General features: G+C 38.4%; 3 protein-coding genes across 3 annotated transcripts; 2 read left to right on the forward strand and 1 right to left on the reverse strand.

The window, feature by feature from the left end:
• Nucleotides 1-4,105: 4,105 nt before the first annotated feature.
• LOC140937469 (5' exonuclease Apollo-like) lies at nt 4,106-6,825 on the forward strand. Its single transcript, XM_073387036.1, has one exon. The coding sequence runs from the start codon at nt 4,168-4,170 to the stop codon at nt 5,968-5,970; it is 1,803 nt and encodes a 600-aa protein (XP_073243137.1). The 5' UTR covers nt 4,106-4,167; the 3' UTR covers nt 5,971-6,825.
• A 1,575-nt stretch (nt 6,826-8,400) lies between these two features.
• On the reverse strand, nt 8,401-13,264 carry LOC140938589 (cap-specific mRNA (nucleoside-2'-O-)-methyltransferase 2-like). Its single transcript, XM_073388085.1, has 4 exons — nt 12,510-13,264; nt 11,666-11,882; nt 10,390-10,944; nt 8,401-9,926 (listed from the first exon to the last, which is right to left on the reverse strand). The coding sequence occupies exons 1-4, from the start codon at nt 13,185-13,187 to the stop codon at nt 8,824-8,826; spliced, it is 2,553 nt and encodes an 850-aa protein (XP_073244186.1). The 5' UTR covers nt 13,188-13,264; the 3' UTR covers nt 8,401-8,823.
• A 105-nt stretch (nt 13,265-13,369) lies between these two features.
• On the forward strand, nt 13,370-16,683 carry LOC140937195 (lysine-specific demethylase 8-like). Its single transcript, XM_073386729.1, has 2 exons — nt 13,370-14,596; nt 16,373-16,683. The coding sequence occupies exons 1-2, from the start codon at nt 13,391-13,393 to the stop codon at nt 16,535-16,537; spliced, it is 1,371 nt and encodes a 456-aa protein (XP_073242830.1). The 5' UTR covers nt 13,370-13,390; the 3' UTR covers nt 16,538-16,683.
• The last annotated feature ends 2,189 nt before the right edge of the window (nt 16,684-18,872 follow it).

Here is an 18,872-nt window from a genome sequence, read left to right on the forward strand (position 1 = left end):
GGGGCTCAGCGCAATCGGGAAAGGCCTAATGCAGATGTTCAAATTCCAGAGACGTAGTTGCAAGTTCTCCTTTTCCCGCTCCGCCGCCAGAGCACCCCAGAGAGCTTGCTCGCAGGCTACTTTGTACGGCAAAGAACATAACAGCAAAGACAAAGTTCTGCTCAGTGGTCTTGCAATATTTGAATGGTTACATAACACATAGCATGTTATGGCTCAGGGCAGGGTGTCCCGTTATATGGGCTAGATAGGTATGTGCCACCCGACATACAATAGGGTATAGCTTTTGAGGGTCTCCATCCATAAATAGGTCATCATTTTCACGCTTGTTGGCTTTGTGTTACCGGTGTGATCCTCAGATAGGATAGCCTCCATCTCCGCTGTTTTTTGAGGGAAGTGTTGCGTGACAAGGCAAAAAAGGCTGTGAGAGAGACTATAGATAGGGTACCTAAATTGTATCAGCTAAAATTCAAGTGCTTAAATCACACAAAAGCAAATCATCTGTTAAAACTGAACCCTACCTCAACATATTAGGAAAGCAATTGAATGAAAGTTAATGTTTTGCCATTAAATTATTACGTTTTTGTTTCCCCTTGAAAAGGGTGTCATTTTTCAGGTTTGGGCTTTAAAATAGGGTATCAACTTTTGTCTGCCTCATCCTTAAATAGACTCAGGGTTTACGCCCCTGGCCGTGGCACCTACCTATCCAAAATTGAAAATGACTGTTAAGTTTTTTTTGTCTTTCACTTCAATACGTAAGAAGGATACTTAGAAGCACATACGAGACATTTTCCATTTATTGGTTACTGCGCTTTTCAAAAACACGCGAACTCTGAAGTTCAAAAGCTCCCTTCACAATTACGTTTTTCGCTGCCGTCAATCATAATTACGATCAAAAGCAACGAACCTTGAAACGCAGAAACACACAAAACGGATCAAAATCCACCAATTACCAATCACAAACCGTGACCTTTATTTCGAATTCGTTGAAGTAAACTTCTGTTTCCTAAGAGGTCCGCTAAGATGATTGACCGCAGCGAAAAACGCAAACGTCAGCTGGCTGTTGAACTTCAGAATTCGCGTGTTTATGAAAAGCGCAGTAGCACAGGTTTGTCAGTGGCGAGGAGGTCAAGTCTTCCGAGTAGCGGATCTCCTCAACGTTGGTCTAAGTCTGCTTCCCCTCAGCTACCAAGTGGAAAGGATAATCGTGACGTCAAACAAAGGTACTCTTATCCTGCGAGGTTGCTTAGGAAGAGGCGGGACTTTGGGTCGACCCAAAAAAAATTAGAAGGGTTTGTATGGAGTTTTCTGAGTATAACCGGCTAACATCTCAGAGACAATTTGCCCCGAAATGCTCATTTTTGGTAAGTAGGCCTCTTGGACATTGTTCTTTCAGAATATCCTGATAAATCCCATAATTTCAGAAATTTCATTTTTATGACGTCATCACTTAAGTACTCTATATGACCCATTTATACGAGTGAGCTTTCTTTCTTAGAGGAGCTTGCTCGTATAAATGTTGGTAATAATACTGAGTGGAGTCTAGTTCAGTTTGTAATCCAACGAGTGATTAAACAATGCAAAATCACGCCGGAGTTAAATGTGGTTAAAGTGTTTATCACGGTGTGATTGAAGAACGAACTAGAAGATAAGAAGTTCTGTTGCCATCAAATTCATCGTAAAATAAAATAAAAACCTTTACTTACGTTTTAAGAGTATCTAGTCCCTGTATAGTAATTGGGGACGGAAACAAATTAGAGGTAAAAATTTGTGACAGATTCAGTTTTTGTTTTTAATATGAAAACACATGATTTTTCGCGAGTTTTTACTAGACGTGAAGAAATGAGAGTTATTTCCGAAAGAAAGAAATAATTTTATGTTGAATGTGACTGATCAATGTTGTATTTCCCCAGCTACCAGCAAAGGAGGGTTTTGCGGTAATCCGGGTGATTTGTCACGAAAGTGTTATTTATGTCATTCACGGGTCATGTAACTCACGGAAGGCCTCCTTGCTATAGGCGTACGGGCAATTTTCGGCCAGGGGCGGGGGGGGAGGAGGGGGGGTAAACCATTAGCCCAAAAAATTCTTGCAAGTTGCCCAAATTTTTACAAAACAGTCGAAAAGAAACGAGGCCCATATGATGCAACAACATAGGCCGTACTGGCATATAAAAGTGCCTCGATACAGTTTTTCAGGGTCAATACCTAACAAACATTTGGAAAAATTGTCACCTCAGTTGCATTAGCTAAAGATGAAAATTTGTCATTGACATCAGAGTTGTCATAGCAACGAAATGACGCCATTACCTATTTTACTTGCAGCATTATTTCTCACTATGAAATCGTTCTTGGGAGCTTTTTCCTCCAATAGTCGCCTAGATGTTCGTGAAATTAAAACGGAATCTGTAAGAGCGTTACAAGTTTCTATAGTTAGAAATACAGTAAAAAAAGGAAAATCTTGATTTTTAGCCGTTATCTGTAGAAAACGAAGCGCTTTTGAAATGCAATTTCACCTCATAGTAGCTTCAATCTTTTTAAAAATGTGTGTGAATTATGTTAGAGATAATTCTGGTCAATTGCTACAAAGAAGTATTTCATTAGTATGTATCATGGCCCTCTTGTTAGCAGTTTTGTAAACATTTCGGTCTACTTTAACAAATTAGTGAATAATTTGAACCACTTGATATATTTTTTTTAAAAAATTAAGATTCTTCTCGTAATTCAAAGTGAGAATTAGTCAGCCACTTCTTCACTTTCACATCAATCGCTGATGCTATCTGCCATACATTGTTCTACGAGCGGGGATGATTCTAGAAAGTTAGACGGAAGTTTATTCTAATCAATTCACGATTGGAAATAGCCCATTGCAGTACAGTGCCCAACGATAAAAAAACCCCAGCATATGATACCTTTCCTTTATAAACAGAAACTCATCACGTGCTTAGCAACCACTGTCTCGTGTGAATGTAACTGGATTATTACGCCGACTTCAGGTTAAAATAGAAAATATTTATCTCTTCAAAATACTAATAAAAAAACATGAAAACGTCTTTAAAAGCTTGCTTTGCCCAAATTTTCTCTTGCTGCCCAAAAAATCTGAGTTGGCCAAAATTTGGGGGGGGGGGGGGGCTGCAGCCCCCTTCGTCCCCCCGTCCCGTACGCCTATGCTCCTTCCTCGCGTTACAAGACAGTCAAGAACGTGAAGCATAAAACTATTAAAGAAAGTGAAACTTATTACAGCGCGCCAAATGACGCTGTCCTAAGATAATGCTGAAATTAGGCAATCATATTTATTTTGAGAATTTTGTCATCGTTTTGATTAAACTGGAAAACTTGACAAGCATTCCTTGGAAAATCTTCTTGTTCAAAACTGGCTTGAAAAGGAAACTTAATATCAAGGATGAAATTTGCCCATGAAAATGAGTCAACAAGGACACTTGCCATGAAAAATCAAGAATTTATGGCAAATAAGTTCCCATGACCTCAGTAAAAGAGTTGGAAAAAACAAACAGCAGCAACTTAAATTTAAGCTAACCTGAAAAACTTTTGGAAACTTTCTGGGTGTGATGGCCAGGGGCTAGGTCACCCAATTTTCTATCTTTCAGTAAAAAGTTAAAACTTGTCTTCGAATCTTTGAATTCCAAAAATAATGATCCCTTTTGTTATTTGAGACTACATTTAGACATCGAAACTGCTTCCTGTCGTCTGCTGCAATGGATGGCAAGGATAGACATGCATGGATTGAAACTTAAAAGAGTTGTCAGAGTTAGGCTAACCTTTCCAAGTTGACAAGTTTTATGATATGCCTGAAATATATCATCAAAAAAATTATTATGGTTAGTGCTCCCTGGTGAAATTTTTTTGATATTTTCCTTATAACTCTACAGGAGAGGTTTGTGTATGGGTTCGTCAGTTAGTACCAAGCATTAAATGAAACGGCTAAAAAGCTTCTTTGATTCAAATAAAACTTTGGATGTTCTTCCTCCAGGAGGTCTGGGATCGAATTTGATAATTTGCCGCCAAAAACCGCCAAAAATAGCGCCGTGCAGCGCAAGGATTTCTGGTCAAACATTCAAAGATGGTGGACGTTTGTAACTTGTAGAGTTCCTTCGGTTCATTTAGTTTATATCGACGTTTGTAAACTGAGGCCTAGCAGTCTACCAATCTAGGATGAACGGAGCAGTGATACCTAATACTCCAATAGCCGTTGATTTTTGGAGTATAAGGCGTTGTCCTCATTCGAGGGTTTTCTTTTTATCACATATGCACACAGATCACACGGCTGGTCTTACGTCTTCTTGGAACACCTATAGAATTTACTGCTCAGACGTGACCAGGAAACTGGCAATAGCTAAACTGGGTCTGAGGAGTGAACTTGTTGTAGGACTGCCTCTCGACGAACCGGTGACAATAAATTTAGATGAAGTCGGCGAAGAAATGATGACGGTAACATTGATAGATGCAAATCATTGTCCTGGATCTGTTATGTTCGTTTTCGAAGGCTACTTTGGGAGAATTCTGTACACTGGTGACTTCCGTTTTTGTGAGCGTTTCCTGACACATTCTGCCACTAAGGGGAAAAGATTTGACATACTTTACTTGGATAACACTTACTGCGATCCTAAATGCGCATTCCCCTCGCGTTCATCTGCAACTATGACTATTATGGAAATAATTCGAAATCATCCACAACACAAAGTTATTATTGGACTTCACTCTCTTGGAAAAGAAGCCCTACTTCGTGCTATTGCTGTAACTTGTAAGATGTGGATCGGAGTGGACGCAACCAGAATGGAAACACTGAAACTACTTCAAATGCCAGATGTGTTTACTTGTGATGTGGATAGAACTAAAATTCAGGTGGTAAAGACCCGGGAAATTACTAAAAGGAACATTCAAATGTGGAACTTTGTAGAGCCAACTATTGCAATATTACCAACTTGTCTTTACGTTGGGGGACAAAACCCGTATGAAAATGTACCAAATGTTTTTGTTGTTCCATACTCAGATCACTGTTCCTTTGAAGAGTTGAGAAGGTTTGTCGAGAACATCAAACCAAGGAAAATAATTCCAATAGTCCACAAACACAGGTTGTCACCAGGTGACACTATCAACAATCGAGTGAACATGAACATTTTTCATCAACTGATGGATTCTTCACCATCAGTGCAATATGAGGTTCCCTATTCTGTTGAATGTTACATGACTGTAGGAGTTGCACAAGAAACTGGCCATAAGAGAAGGGCAAGAATTATGAAGAAAGCTCCCTTGCGAAAAGTTCCTAAGTACAAAGAGCCATGTGGAGTTGTCTTTCCACCCAGTCTTGAGATGAGTGACAATGCAGGGAAAAACTGTTTGGCTGGAGATATTTCTGAAGGAAAATCAAGGATGGGTTTAGATGATGCCTGTGACATGGAAAAGAAGATCGGCAGTGTTGAAAGAAACATAGCTGTGTCTACTTCCAGGAGACAAGAACTTGATTCAGTATTGAAAGCAGTGGTGAGAAATGGCATTGAAAACAATGATTTTGAACCAGACCAAGATGCTACAGAGGACTCCAGCAGACTAGAAAGTGATTCAGTAAGAAAATCAGAGGTGGAAAGTGTCATTGAAAACAATGATTTTGACATAGACCAAGATACTAAAGAGGACTTCAGCAGACTAGAAAGTGATACAGTATCAAAAATAGAGATGGAAAATGTCAGTAAAGACAACAATTTTGACACAGACCAAGACGCTAACGAGAAATTGAAATTTCATGTAGTTTCTTGTGTTAAAGAAGATAACACTGACACTCACAGAGAACTGAAACAACTCAGTGAACACAATAAAATAAATATTGATGCCGTTGATGAGCAGCAGAAGACAAGTAAAAAGAGGAAATTTAACATTTACACTGGGTACTCGTGTGATTTTGCAAGAAAATGTTTAGAAGAAATTTTGGAAAATGAAGCTACTGTAGACAGATATTGAGTTAGTGTTAAAAATGATATACAGAGCGAAAAAAGCACCCCCCCCCCCCCCCTCCAAGATGGTTTGCAACTGCTGTACTTGCACTATCCTGTTTGAGGCTCTCAGGTAGTAATGAAACAAAGGCATGCGTGACTGTTTATTTTTTCTAGCCTCTGAAATTAGCTTTCCCTCCTCACCCCTTGCCATTAGGGACATTTCACCAGGAGGGACATCTGTGACAGAAATTCCATAATGATGACATAAATCAATGTTTACATAATATATCCAGTAATCACGGCACCCCAAATGTAAATTTGTTCAATTTTATGTTTCTCCTGGTCAATATTGGCATTAGTTTTGTTTTCTTTGTCAAATGAGCTCCAGCAAAACTCAAGTGCTTCTGCTAAAGAAAATATATTCCACAAAAATGGACTGTATTGTAGTGGATTCATCGCGTTCACACTTGACCCACGTGACATTTTTTCTTTTGTCTTTTGTCTGTTGTTAATATAACTACTATGTCAACCAATCAGAGCTCTTGACCAGATTCCAGACAGATTTTCAGTCATCAGTATAAAATTTCTGTGTCTGAGGTGCAGACTTCCCTCCTGGCAAAATGTTCCTAGCAATGAGGAGTGAGGAGAGACGGCTGTTTTCGCAGGTTATTATTTTTCATGCTATTCTATTTTACCTGCTGCTTTTCCCACTCTCTGGGAACTTGGAACAGTCAGACTATATTTTTGTGCATGTAGTATAAATCAATGTTTCAACTTATTGCTTGTGGAAGGGAAATGCACATTTTGGGTTAATCTTTCCTATAAAGCCTTTTTAATAAATTTACTAGTGCAATAAAAGTATAACCACTGTAAATAAAGAATAACATTAATTTCAGTATTAATCCTTATAAATAAAGAAAATAGCTCATTGGTTTTTTTTTCCATGGGCTCATTTTCATCTGCTAGTTTCAACTGAAGCAAAATGCTTTCCATTTTCCTTTAAAATTCCCAATAGGTTACACCATGCCTCACCCACTTTGTATGGCACAGAACATAACAGCCAAGAGAGAGTTTTGCTCAGTAGTCTTGCGATATTTCAATGGTTATGTAATACATGGCATACTCCCATATATGGGCTAGATAGGTAGATGTGCCAACCAATAGGGTATGGTTTTTTAGGGTCTCCACCCTTATATAGGGTATCATTTTCACCCTTGCTGGCTTTGTGTTACCGGTGTGATCCTTAGATTGGGTAGCCTCCATCGCAACTGTTTTTTGACAGGAGTGTTGCGTGACGAGACAAAAAAGGCTGTGAGGGAGACTATGGATAGGGTACCTCAATTGTATCAGCTAAAATTCAAGTGCTTAAACCACACAAAAACAAATCATCTGTTAAAACTGAACCCCCCCCCCCACCCCAGCATATTAGGGAAGCAACTGAAGGATAGTTAATGTTTTGCCATTAAATTACTAGGTTTTTTCCCTCGAAAAGGGTGTCATTTTTCAGATTTGGGCCTTAAAATGGGGTTTTAACTTTTGTCTACCCCATCCTTAAATAAGCTCAGGGTTTATGCCCCCTATCCAAAAATTAAGGGAGTGCCCCCCACCCCATCCCCCCCCCCCCCGGTGTTATGGACTTAAACCATAAAAAGTTATTGGTTGTATAGAGAACTAAGCACTCACCATAAAATCCTGAATGTTAAGTCATTTTCTAACCAAATAACTCAGCATTTATTTTAAAGTTGACCTAATGTACCCAGTTACTTTATTCAGGACCACTGTTCCAACTTGGCAGAGATTTTATTCTCACCATAAACCTAAAGCTTACATTTGTATTGTATTTATAGAGTGCTGCTTTCAAATGTTTGTGGGTCTTGTTCTTAAATCTCCTTTTTAGACCAGGCCCCAGTTTTTCAAACATTGAATAGTGCTATCCACTGGATAAATCACTACCCAGCGGATAAGTATTAGTTAGACCAATTGCGCTCTTCACTGGATAGAGATTTATCCAGTGGATTTATAGCGTTATCCACTTTTCAAACAACTGGGCCCTAGCTTTCATTTAAAGACCCGTCATTTCAGAGAAAAAGAAAACCAGTTTACTGTTTATTGTCAATATTTTTTAGGAAGTCAAGTCTTTTGTTGACATCTGTCCAACAAAAGTTGGTTTTAAGTTAACACATATCACACCATTTTTATGTCATGACTCAGAGTTTACAGACAGTAGAAAATCCAACAACCAGGCAGAGGGCCAATGATATTTTATCAATAACTCGTAAGCTTGAGGCAACTAAATACTTTGTAATAAATGAATGGAATTTGGGCACAAGACTGCGAGTGAGGGAGAAAGGAGGAGGGGAAGCCCGTCCCTTTCCCTCCTTCCTTGCGCACCCTTCGTGCTTCTTGCAAGCACAAAATCCCCTTTCCCTTGAATCTTTTTAAACGCCTTCCCCATAGGCTACTTGATCTTGACTAAGAATATTAACATTTTATCCAATATCAATTTACTACTGTACCAGGAATGAATTACTATTGTTACATAATCATCCTTGTTTCAGCGAGAGTTGAGCAGGAGAGAAATTGTTAATAAATACATTATTTTTTCCTTTTTAGAAATCCTATTTTCAAACAGCAGGATCTGGAATATAACACCTTAAACTGATATTTTAAGCTAATTTAGAGTTTGAATATTTTATATAAAAACTTAACAACTTGTAACAATCAGAAATCAATTTGTAGCAATCAGAAATTAGATACCTAAACCACAAGCAGTTGAAATATTATTTTGTAATTTGAATGTCATAATCTGTCATGGGTCATGGCAATCAAAACATTTCAGACATTCCTGGTTTTTGTAGTTTGACAGTCTGTATGGAATTCATTTTTCCAAGTACTCCATAATTTCTTCTCTGAGTTTAGAAATCTCCTCCCTGGACAGCCCTTTGTCAGGACACAAATAGATGCTCTCAAGATGAACAATGTTCTGGAGCTCCAAATGAGATAACTGTTCATTTGTCTTTTTCACAAAGGAGTAAAATGGCTCACTGTAAAGAAGACCCATAGGTACAACCTCGACAACATCTAAGGCTGACTGTTCATGGTCTAGTTTCACGATTTGATTAAGAACTTTTACAAGATATGCTGGAAAATGGACATTGGCACTGTTATACCCCTTACACACCAAATATCGTTGTGGTGAAGAAAGCTGTGATAGAACTGGTTTGACAAAAGCTAATTTGTCAAACAACTGATGTAGAATGTACAAAATACCCACAATGAATCTTGTCATTGTCGCGCATAAACGGCAAACAAACATCCCTCCAGATTTCAACAGCTTCAAAGCAGTAATACAAAGACATAAAAAGTTTCTTCGTGAGCTAAGTTCATCACTATTGTCTACATCTGCAAAAACTAGATTAACGTTTTGGCTATTGTCTATTTGCAAAATCCTTTTCACATTCTGAGAGATTTCCTCAATTTGGCAACCGGTTTCCTGATTAAGTGATACTCTTCCACTTTCTGCTGAAATATGTATGTGAATGGAACTAAAATTTGCATTTCTCTCTTCCAGATGATGTTTCACATAATCAAGACTACAGCCAACATTTAACAAAATTCCACAGTTCTCATTCTTAGACATTTCTGTGAAGGAAACGATGTTATCAAGATTTTTCACTTCTGCTTCACCACCTGGCGACATGCTGACAACATGTGAAGGATCTCCTCTGTTTAAAATTCTCTCAAGGTTCTCAAGGTTGTCTTTTTTTAGGATTGTTGCCCGTTGCCTTGCCTCTCGCAACTTGCTGATATATAGGGGTGTGCAGAATCGGGAATTCAACACAACACCTAGACAAGCTGCAGCCTGTGTTTTCCAGGTTTCTGTTATGTCTTTAGGTGTGGTATACAGTGCTTTAGGAAGCCACACAACTTGGTCAGGGTAGAGTGGAATGAGTGTGACACCATTGGAAGTTTGTGATAGACCTGGAAAAACAAAACCAGAGTTAAGATTATATTTCAGACTTCCCACCAAATATGTGCTAGCATGTGTTTCTCAAAAGGCCTTTTGAATTTTTCAGTCTTTTTCAAAATGCACTCCTGGTAAAAGTGTGCACAAGTTTACTCTCACACTAGTATTTATGAGTTATTATTATTCAGGAAACTGAATTCTGCAGGGGTGAGGAAATCATATTTGCTATCTCTGGATCTTGTTCCTTCATCAGTGTGAAGAATAATTTTAAATGGGTTTATTATCTGAACATGTGGAGGACTTAGTATGACAACCTTGAAATATGGAGTAATGAGGACTTGCCAGTACTGGCAGTCTAGAAGTTACTGTAAGTTTGTCATTATCACGACTATAACCAGTATTATAGCAAACAATACAACAGGAAGGTGCTGTATCATATCTCAGGCTTTGTTGCTCAACATGAAGTGTTAACATTACCTTCCAGGCTTTGATATTGAAAGGGATGTAATTTAAACAATTCATCACTTTGAATGTTTTCAAACCAGTCTTGGTCCAGGGTTCTTTGCCTCTGATTATAGCTTCCAATCTGATGTCGACCATTAAAAATCTCATTAAAAGGAACGTCATTTGAAGGCCCTCTTGTGAAGCTCAGTTGTGTACCATCTAAGTTGACACCAGGCACTATCCGATTCTCTCTATTGATTGGCTGTAAGAAGAATCTTTCTACAAAAGCCTCCACTACAAGATGGCGAACTTTAGTGTGTGATTTTCTTTCTCTTGCACTCATGTGATGGAACTGTTTAATATTCTGATCAATGGCTTCCATTTGAAGACCTGTAAAGTACTTTTCACAAACTTTCAATCTCTCCAGGAAGAAACTTGGAACTGATGTAAGAGGAAAGAGGCTCATTTGTGGAGAACATGCCCCAAATCCTTCTCTTAGTTTTTGCATGATGTCAGCAGGAATTTCTTCTCTTCCAGTAAAGTGCAGGCATACAATATACACCTCTGAATTACCTGACTTGCTGGTACCTATTGTAGCAACATAAATATTAATACAAAATAATTATATTTCCTTGCAAGGAACTGTCCTTCTACAATAACAAACTAAAAAAAAACTAAAAAAAAAATTAAACCAAACATTTAATTTATGTAAATTACAATATTTGTCTTTGAATAAGTAGTAAGTATGAAACATATTAATGTAAGCCTGGGCTTTCACTTCATCAACTTAAATATAGATAAATATAATACAGTTCTATCTTTTGAGCGTGTGGAAAAAAATTTTGTAGTATGACCACTCAAATAAAAACCCTCCAGCAACAATTTTGCATTGTCAGTACTATTTATTTTACAGTATTATTGAAAATGAAGTGTGAGAGTTTTTACTTTACTTTTTACCTACCAGTATTTTACCATAGCATTTTAAATTAAAATTATGGTCATGAATCTAAGAAGTACACTTTTTAATAGTTCACCAGTATGAGCCTTAAAAAAAAACCAACTGAATAATTTATTGTAAGACATGGTAGAACAACAGTATGAACTGCAACTTATACAATGGTCTACATGGCAAGCACAGAAAGGGTACTTGATGGGGAGGGAGAGGAAAAGCCTCTTCCCCTCCCTTCTTGACACCTGCCATGCTTGCTACTTATACAAAATAGCAATTGACAGTAAGAACAGAAACTTGCCCAGAAAACAGAACCTCACAGTATTTTCTTTGTACTATATCTATACTTTCAGTGTTTACCAGGTTTAATGACATGAACTTCTTGAAACAAGCAGGTGAAAAGATAAAGCAGGCATATCATCTGGTGCTCAAATGCAGTGAACATCTTGAACACAAAGTTTCCTCCTTGAGAAAGCAGATTAATGGCTGTTACTGCTTCACAGAAACAAAGCTGAGCAACAACACTTTCTTGCTCATCTGGTTGATTGGCACAATTGATACTACCATCAGCTGTGACCTGCAAACAGATTATAAGAATAAAATCATTGTCCTGGAAAGAGATAATAAAGCCATTTCCCTGAAGTATTTCATTTTCCACAGATTGACCAACCTAAGTTTCTGGAAACTGAAAATAACAATTTTCTTTTTAATTCCAAGAGCACAACAACCTTTCTTTGGTGAAAACAAATCTAGTTTACAACCTTAACTCTTTAAGCCCCAACTCACATCCAATTTCTCCCAACAATCAGACTGCCTGATCAAACATACAGGTCATGAGAATGAATAAAATGATCACCAAAGGTGAAATGTTGTGATGTTAGAACAAATTCTTTCAAGTGGTACCATAAGGAATGTATGATGAACAGTGTGGAGAACATGCATGTTGATTTTGAGGCTTAAAGGGTTAACACTCCCTTTTACTAAAATTTATTAATACCATTGTATGAGACAACTCATAATTAAAACATGCCAATGCAAATGAGTTGTTCCATTAGCAAACATAACAGATATGCATGGATTTCAAGCGCATTATAGCCAATTATAACCATATTGTTTAAGTGTTGTCACAACTCTTGGGTTAAGGTGAAATAACTGTGGGTGAGATGACTTTCTGGTGATTTAATAGGTCAATACCGGCCCTTACTAAATGAACTTGATCCATGTCTTGCTGAAGAGCTTCTAAGTTCACCAAGTTCATCAAGTCTCCAGTTCCATCTGCACCAAAATGCCAATGTGGCAATGTCTCAAATATGAACCGGTCATCATCCAGCATGGCTTTTAAATCGTGTCCTTCATAGTAAGGGTTCAAAGTATTGGCCAACCATTCCCACTGTAAACCATGATAACAGCTTTTCAGTAAGTGATTTAAACAGGCCACAAAAGCTCCTGGTGCCTCACACAGATGGACGGAGCGGAACTTGCCCGTGTGCTGAGCATCCTCAGGGACGAGATCAAAAGTGTGAAGAATCTCGTGGAATTTAGCCCAAGCTTGAGTACACATTTCAACTCGTAGATTATCCCTGAGGTGCTTCACAACAAGTCCGGCTTTATGAGCTCTGCGGGTGTGTAAATGCCACTCATCAATATCCATGTCGTTAAGTAAGCTCTTATTTCGATTAAGATCGTCCTTCATGGAGATCAAGTCTTCGAGAACGAAAGGAGGTTCTGTGAACATACGGCTTGCATCCGGAAGATGAGCCCATGAATCCTCGCTTGATTTTAAAACAAATTTCTTGTTGAACAGGGCCTCGATTTCTTGTTGAAAAACCTCTGAGTTTTGCAAATTGTGCTTAGGGTACTTTCGTCGTTTTTTTGGCGCCATAAGACTTTAGTTACTAAGCTTAAATATTGAAAAAATTAACCGCGGAAAAAGAGGATGTACCGGGACGCCATGTTGACCGTCTGCTGAAAGGACTGGGACTGTTAGACACGGTATGTCTCATACATGCCCTACTTATTCTGTTGAAATAAAACCGCTGATTAAATTCTCCGTTTCCTGAGCCTTTCCTAATCAAACGCGCGGAAATGTCAGTCAATGAAAATAATGGTCTTTTAATTCTCCAAACGTTACTTCCTTCGGTGAAAAAGGCGAAAGACTTGAATCTGGAACAGAATCTTTCACGACTGCTGCACTTAGGTGGCGATCCAGTGCTTTTTCTGCTAAATGCAGGAGTAAATGAGTTCTTTTCAAACAGCTTGAACAGTTGCCTTTCCAACTGTCAAACTGTGATTGACATCTGTTGGGAAAAGTGCAACACAGGTCATTGGCGGGATGTTAATGTCATATGGAGGGAAACATATTCTTATGCAAGTGTTTTCAAGGCTCTCTGTCTTCACAGTATGGAGAGGAAGACAGAGGCCATGAAAGCTTGCGACATGGGACTTCTCTTAGGTGCACCCATATTGGACAACATTTTAACAAGGATGGCAACTGAGTTTCAAAAGATTGTTCACCCATACAGCGAAAGGCTGGATGATGACGGGTACGTTGAGCACCAAGCAGAAAGACAGCAAAATCTTTGTGAAAAACAAGATTTAAGAGTTGCTCATACTGAAGATACTTGTGGGAAAAGGAAAATAACTGATAATGTTAATAAACAAAATGAAGCATTCACAGAAAGCAGTTCTGTAAAGAGAAGAAAAAGCTTTGAAATACTGGGGATTGATAAGAAGTTTGAAATTGATCATGTCCATTGCCCATCACTAGAAGCATTTTTAATGGACTACATGCAGAAAGACAAACCAGTTATTCTTGAAGGAGTAATGGATCATTGGCCTGCCAGAACAACTCATCATTGGAGCATAAAATATCTTAAGAGCATTGCTGGTTGTCGCACTGTGCCTGTTGAGCTGGGTTCTCGATACACGGATGACACCTGGACACAAAAATTAATGACAGTTGCAGATTTTATTGATAATTATGTTAATCCAGTTGAGAATGGTCAGGACTCAAAAATTGCTTATCTAGCTCAGCATCAGTTATTTGATCAGATACCAGAATTAAGACGTGATATTATCACACCTGATTACTGTTGCCTTGGTGACAGTGATAATGATGTCATAATTAATGCTTGGTTTGGACCCAGAGGTACCATTTCTCCAATGCATCATGACCCCTATCACAACCTGCTGGCACAAGTTGTTGGTGATAAGTATTTACGCTTGTATTCTAAGACTGAATCAGGCAAGTTGTATCCTCACAAGTCTACACTACTGAATAACACAAGCCAGGTATTAAATATTTTCTTGTTACAGGTATCATCAGCTCTTGTAAGTAACCACCATTGGTGTAGGAACAGGTGGAAATATGTGCACTACCCATTCAGTTCAGAGTTAAAGCTACAATCAGTGACAAAATTGTTGAGACATTGTCATCAAATGGGGTAACTTTGGAGAACAAAAAAATCCACACCCCTCCCCCTTCCCCTCCATTCAAGCACACTGCTTTCTGTGCATGCTTCATTTTGTCCACACAGGTAGCTCAAACAGTGGCACAACATTGAATGGAGAAGTTGGGGTAGGGCAAAGTGTCTTAAATAATTTTGTCACCGATTGTAGGATATGACCATTGCCCTGTTAGCTCACTGGATGAGTACCTGTCTACCAAGCAGGATGCTGCTGGTTCAAACCCCAGCCGGACCGACACTCAGGGTCTTAAACTAACTGAGGAGAAAGTGCTGCCTTTGAAAAGACATCTGCTGACAGCTACACTTTCTTCTCGGAGAAGGATGATAAACTGTAGGCCCTGTCTCACAACCCTTGCACAAATGAATTTTTTTGGATGTTGAAATAGCCACACACTGTTCATAAACAAACGGTAGGGGATGTAGTCCACAATGTGGTGGTCTATCTCTCATTGGCAGGGTTTTCAATAAGATTTTGAGTAGGTGGAGAAGGAAAAAACTCATGGCAAAGGGGCGACTTGCGAGCGCAAGTTTCTGAAAAAATTTTCAAATTTGGGCCTCTTACAATGCATTTCCAGCATTCTAGAGCGAAAATTAGAGTGTTTGAACAGAACACAGACATCATTAAATTCTGGCTTTTTTATTTAGTTACAGCACATTAATACTCTATTTAAACTGGAGTAATTTCCAAAGAAAAGTGGGTGGCGAGATCACGAGAAATAGCCGGCAAATTTTGCTGGCTACCTGCTGGTATTGAAAACCCTGCATTGAGGAAGGGTCTGTTAAGGGACTACAGTAATTAATGAACCTAAGTAAATAAACTAGGCATCCACCCCAACTCTCAACGAGAGGGACATTGGGGGGTACCTTATACCGCAATACTGTAAGAAAAACTGGAAAATACAGAAATACCACATTGTCAAAAATCTACGAAATACTGATGTCACATTTATGATCAGTTGTGTTTAAGGTTGTATCCATCGTGGGTGTTTGTTTATCTGATGCATGTATGCACCAGAAATCAACCTCAGCCATTGCAAGAAAATGTGGAAAGACCTTTTAGAATTAATCAGTACAATGATCAAAAAACCTGGTCATTGGATGAAACAACAATTCCAAGATTAAATTTCAGAAATTCTGTAATCATTTGCCATTATGTCTAAAAGCTTACTTTGTTCTTGTGTTGCATATTGTATTGACTTGTATTAGACAAAAGGGCAAATGGACAGTACCAAAATACCCTGAAGGATCTTCTTTTACAAAATGCCATCAGCCAAAAGAATGAAAAACCACATACCACGGGGCTCAATGATACTGCAATACCACACATTAAAATTAAAATACTGCAATACTATAAACCCTAATGTCCCGCTCCTCAACTTGGCAGTACTGAAACCAACATAGAAAAAAAAGATCAAACTAGGTGTCCACAGGACATCCCAACACCCACCTGCCTTTCCACTGATGAAGCAAAAAAAACTGTGTGCACTTCAAAATGTGTTCTTTGTTAATTAATCCAATACCTGATATGTAATTCAATTCTCAGTCCCCCAGTTAGCGTGACAACTTTCCTATTTTTAATTTTTTTTTGTTGTTTTTTCAGGTGGATGTGGAGAATCCAGACTTGATTGCATTTCCTGAATTTTCTTCTGCTGTTTATCAGGAGTGTATCCTGAAGGAAGGACAGATGTTGTACATTCCACCTTATCATTGGCATTATGTTAGGTCACTCTCTCTGAGTTTCTCAGTCAGCTTCTGGTGGAACTAGTATTAATAACTAATCATCAATAATTAATAATAAAGTCTGCATACAGGTCAAGTGGCCGATCAGGCCAGAGCTTATTTTTGACGTTACGTCTCCCCTTTTTGTAGAATGACAGCTATGTTGGGCCTAGGCCAAACGTCGGACTTTTCATGAGATGCACCAAACTCTATTTTGGGTCTACTTTAATCAAGTTAAGATCATCTTTTCGGTCAGATGTCAATCTTAGGATGCGTCAAACCAATCAACTGAATCAGATCAGTGGTAAATTTTCTCCCGAATGAGGCTAAATATTCATTATCATCCAAATTTTTTATTTATTAGTTTAGTTCGTCGCATGTGAAGGTCAACCGTTTGTCCTGGCCCACAATCCTCGTCACATTACGTTGGGACACCCAGTGCAAAAACCATATAGCGACAAAACGTTGTGCTCTTTCCCTCTCAGTGTTGAATTTTTTGCTTCTGTGATGCCAACTCGCACAAACCAACATTGGGAGGGCAGAAAACATCCCAACTGTCCCAACTAATGTGACGAGGATTGTAGTCCGAAAAGTAACTTTTCAGGTGGAACGAAGCAACAACCGCCAACACATCTGCATTCTCATACTTCCACCACGTCTCCAATCACACAACACCAATCACAGACTTGACTGTAAAACCTCATTGTAAACGCATTGAAAACATGAAAAATGAATATATTAGTTTTTTTCTACCATTGCAGGAAATGCTGATAATTAACAATTATTGAACGAGGTTGAGCAAAATATCGTGATTTGTCAGTGGCGAGCAGATCAATTATTTGCCGAAGCCGAAGGCTGAAGCAAATAATTGATGTGCGAGACACTAGCAAATCACGATATTTTGTGATAAACGAGTTCAATAATTGTTTTATCATTCAATCACCGAGTTTGTTTTTTAATGATTATCTTCAGGAAGCGAAGCGATCTGCCTTTTTTCACGCAAGAACATATCACTCGTGGTTTCGTTTACGCATGAGCAGAATATTATTTGCAGCCAAACAAAGTTGGACAATGTTGCGCATGAGCAGACCATTATTTGTAGGCAGTTATTTGCAGGTCATGTGGTGGGCTTTCAGCCAATGAAAAGGAAGAAAAATTTGTGTCGAATGATAATTTGCTTTATTTGTTTAAATTTCTAACGAAAAAAAGGGTGAAAGTCATAAACACCTTAAATTTCATAAACAACTAATTAAACATAATTTATCCTGTAAAAGTACTACAGTGGAACCTTCATATATATAATGATGACTTCAGATTAACGAACGATGTATATTGCTTCAGATGATAGTAGAATAGAGCTCTACATGGAAAAGAACTTCCATACTTGTTGAAGCGGTGACTGATGTTTTGCCAGTTGTTTGGCCCTTCATTATATCGAGATTCCACTATATACTAGTGCCTTAAAAATGTTTGAATGCAGACTGAAAGCCATTATGATGATTCATTAATAGTACAAGATGGTAAATATTACTTCCAGATATGCAATAGTTGGCTCAAATTAAATCTAGAGTACTGGCCCCAGTTTTTCAAGAGCTGGATAACGCCATCCACTTAGCCTGTGTACATAAACCTGGTCCCATATGACCGAGAGAAATACGTTTTTTTTTTCAAAAGGAAATCGATATAAAATGCCACAAACACGGGAGGTGTGGTCCACTGATTCGTGGGATTTGTAGGGGCATGGGTAGACCATAGGAGACATTATGGGGGATTCAAATCACTGTTTCCCATTAATCATATGAAAAACACATTTTTTTCAACGCCAATTTTGCCTCCTGCGGAACGCAAAAGAGATATTTAATTAATAGTCTACTTAGTAGGTATAAAGGGGGAGGGGTGGAAATGAGCCCAAAAAAACTGTGTTAAAGGAGACATGGGGAAGACTTGCTAGCTTCTCGCTTTTTCCTATTTACCCGTTTTTCATCCTCCTTCGTCATACATTTTTTATCTAGGCTTTTGATCAAATCGAAAATTCATCCAAATTGTCTATCTTATACATATGGTCTATATTCAGTCCTGGATCAATGTTTTGGCAACATTTTTTTTCTAATTTATCCAGCCCTCGACCGTTTTTAGTCGGACTGATAAACTCTTCTGCAGCTTTCATGTCAGTCCGGTTACACGCGTACAGCTTTATCTCTTCCGTGAAAACTTTGAATGACATCTCATGAAAGCATTCGATCTTTAGAGAGGGAAAGGCCACCAGCAAGACGTGGCTTTTTATAGTGTTCCTTCTCGGAAGGATACTTTTATAGTTGTACTTTTTTATTTACTTTTGACGATTTCTTCAATGGAAGTGACTTTCTTTTCTCTCGCACGTT

Source organism: Porites lutea, chromosome 5, assembly GCF_958299795.1.
Source record: "Porites lutea chromosome 5, jaPorLute2.1, whole genome shotgun sequence".
NCBI classification, from domain to species: domain Eukaryota; kingdom Metazoa; phylum Cnidaria; class Anthozoa; order Scleractinia; family Poritidae; genus Porites; species Porites lutea.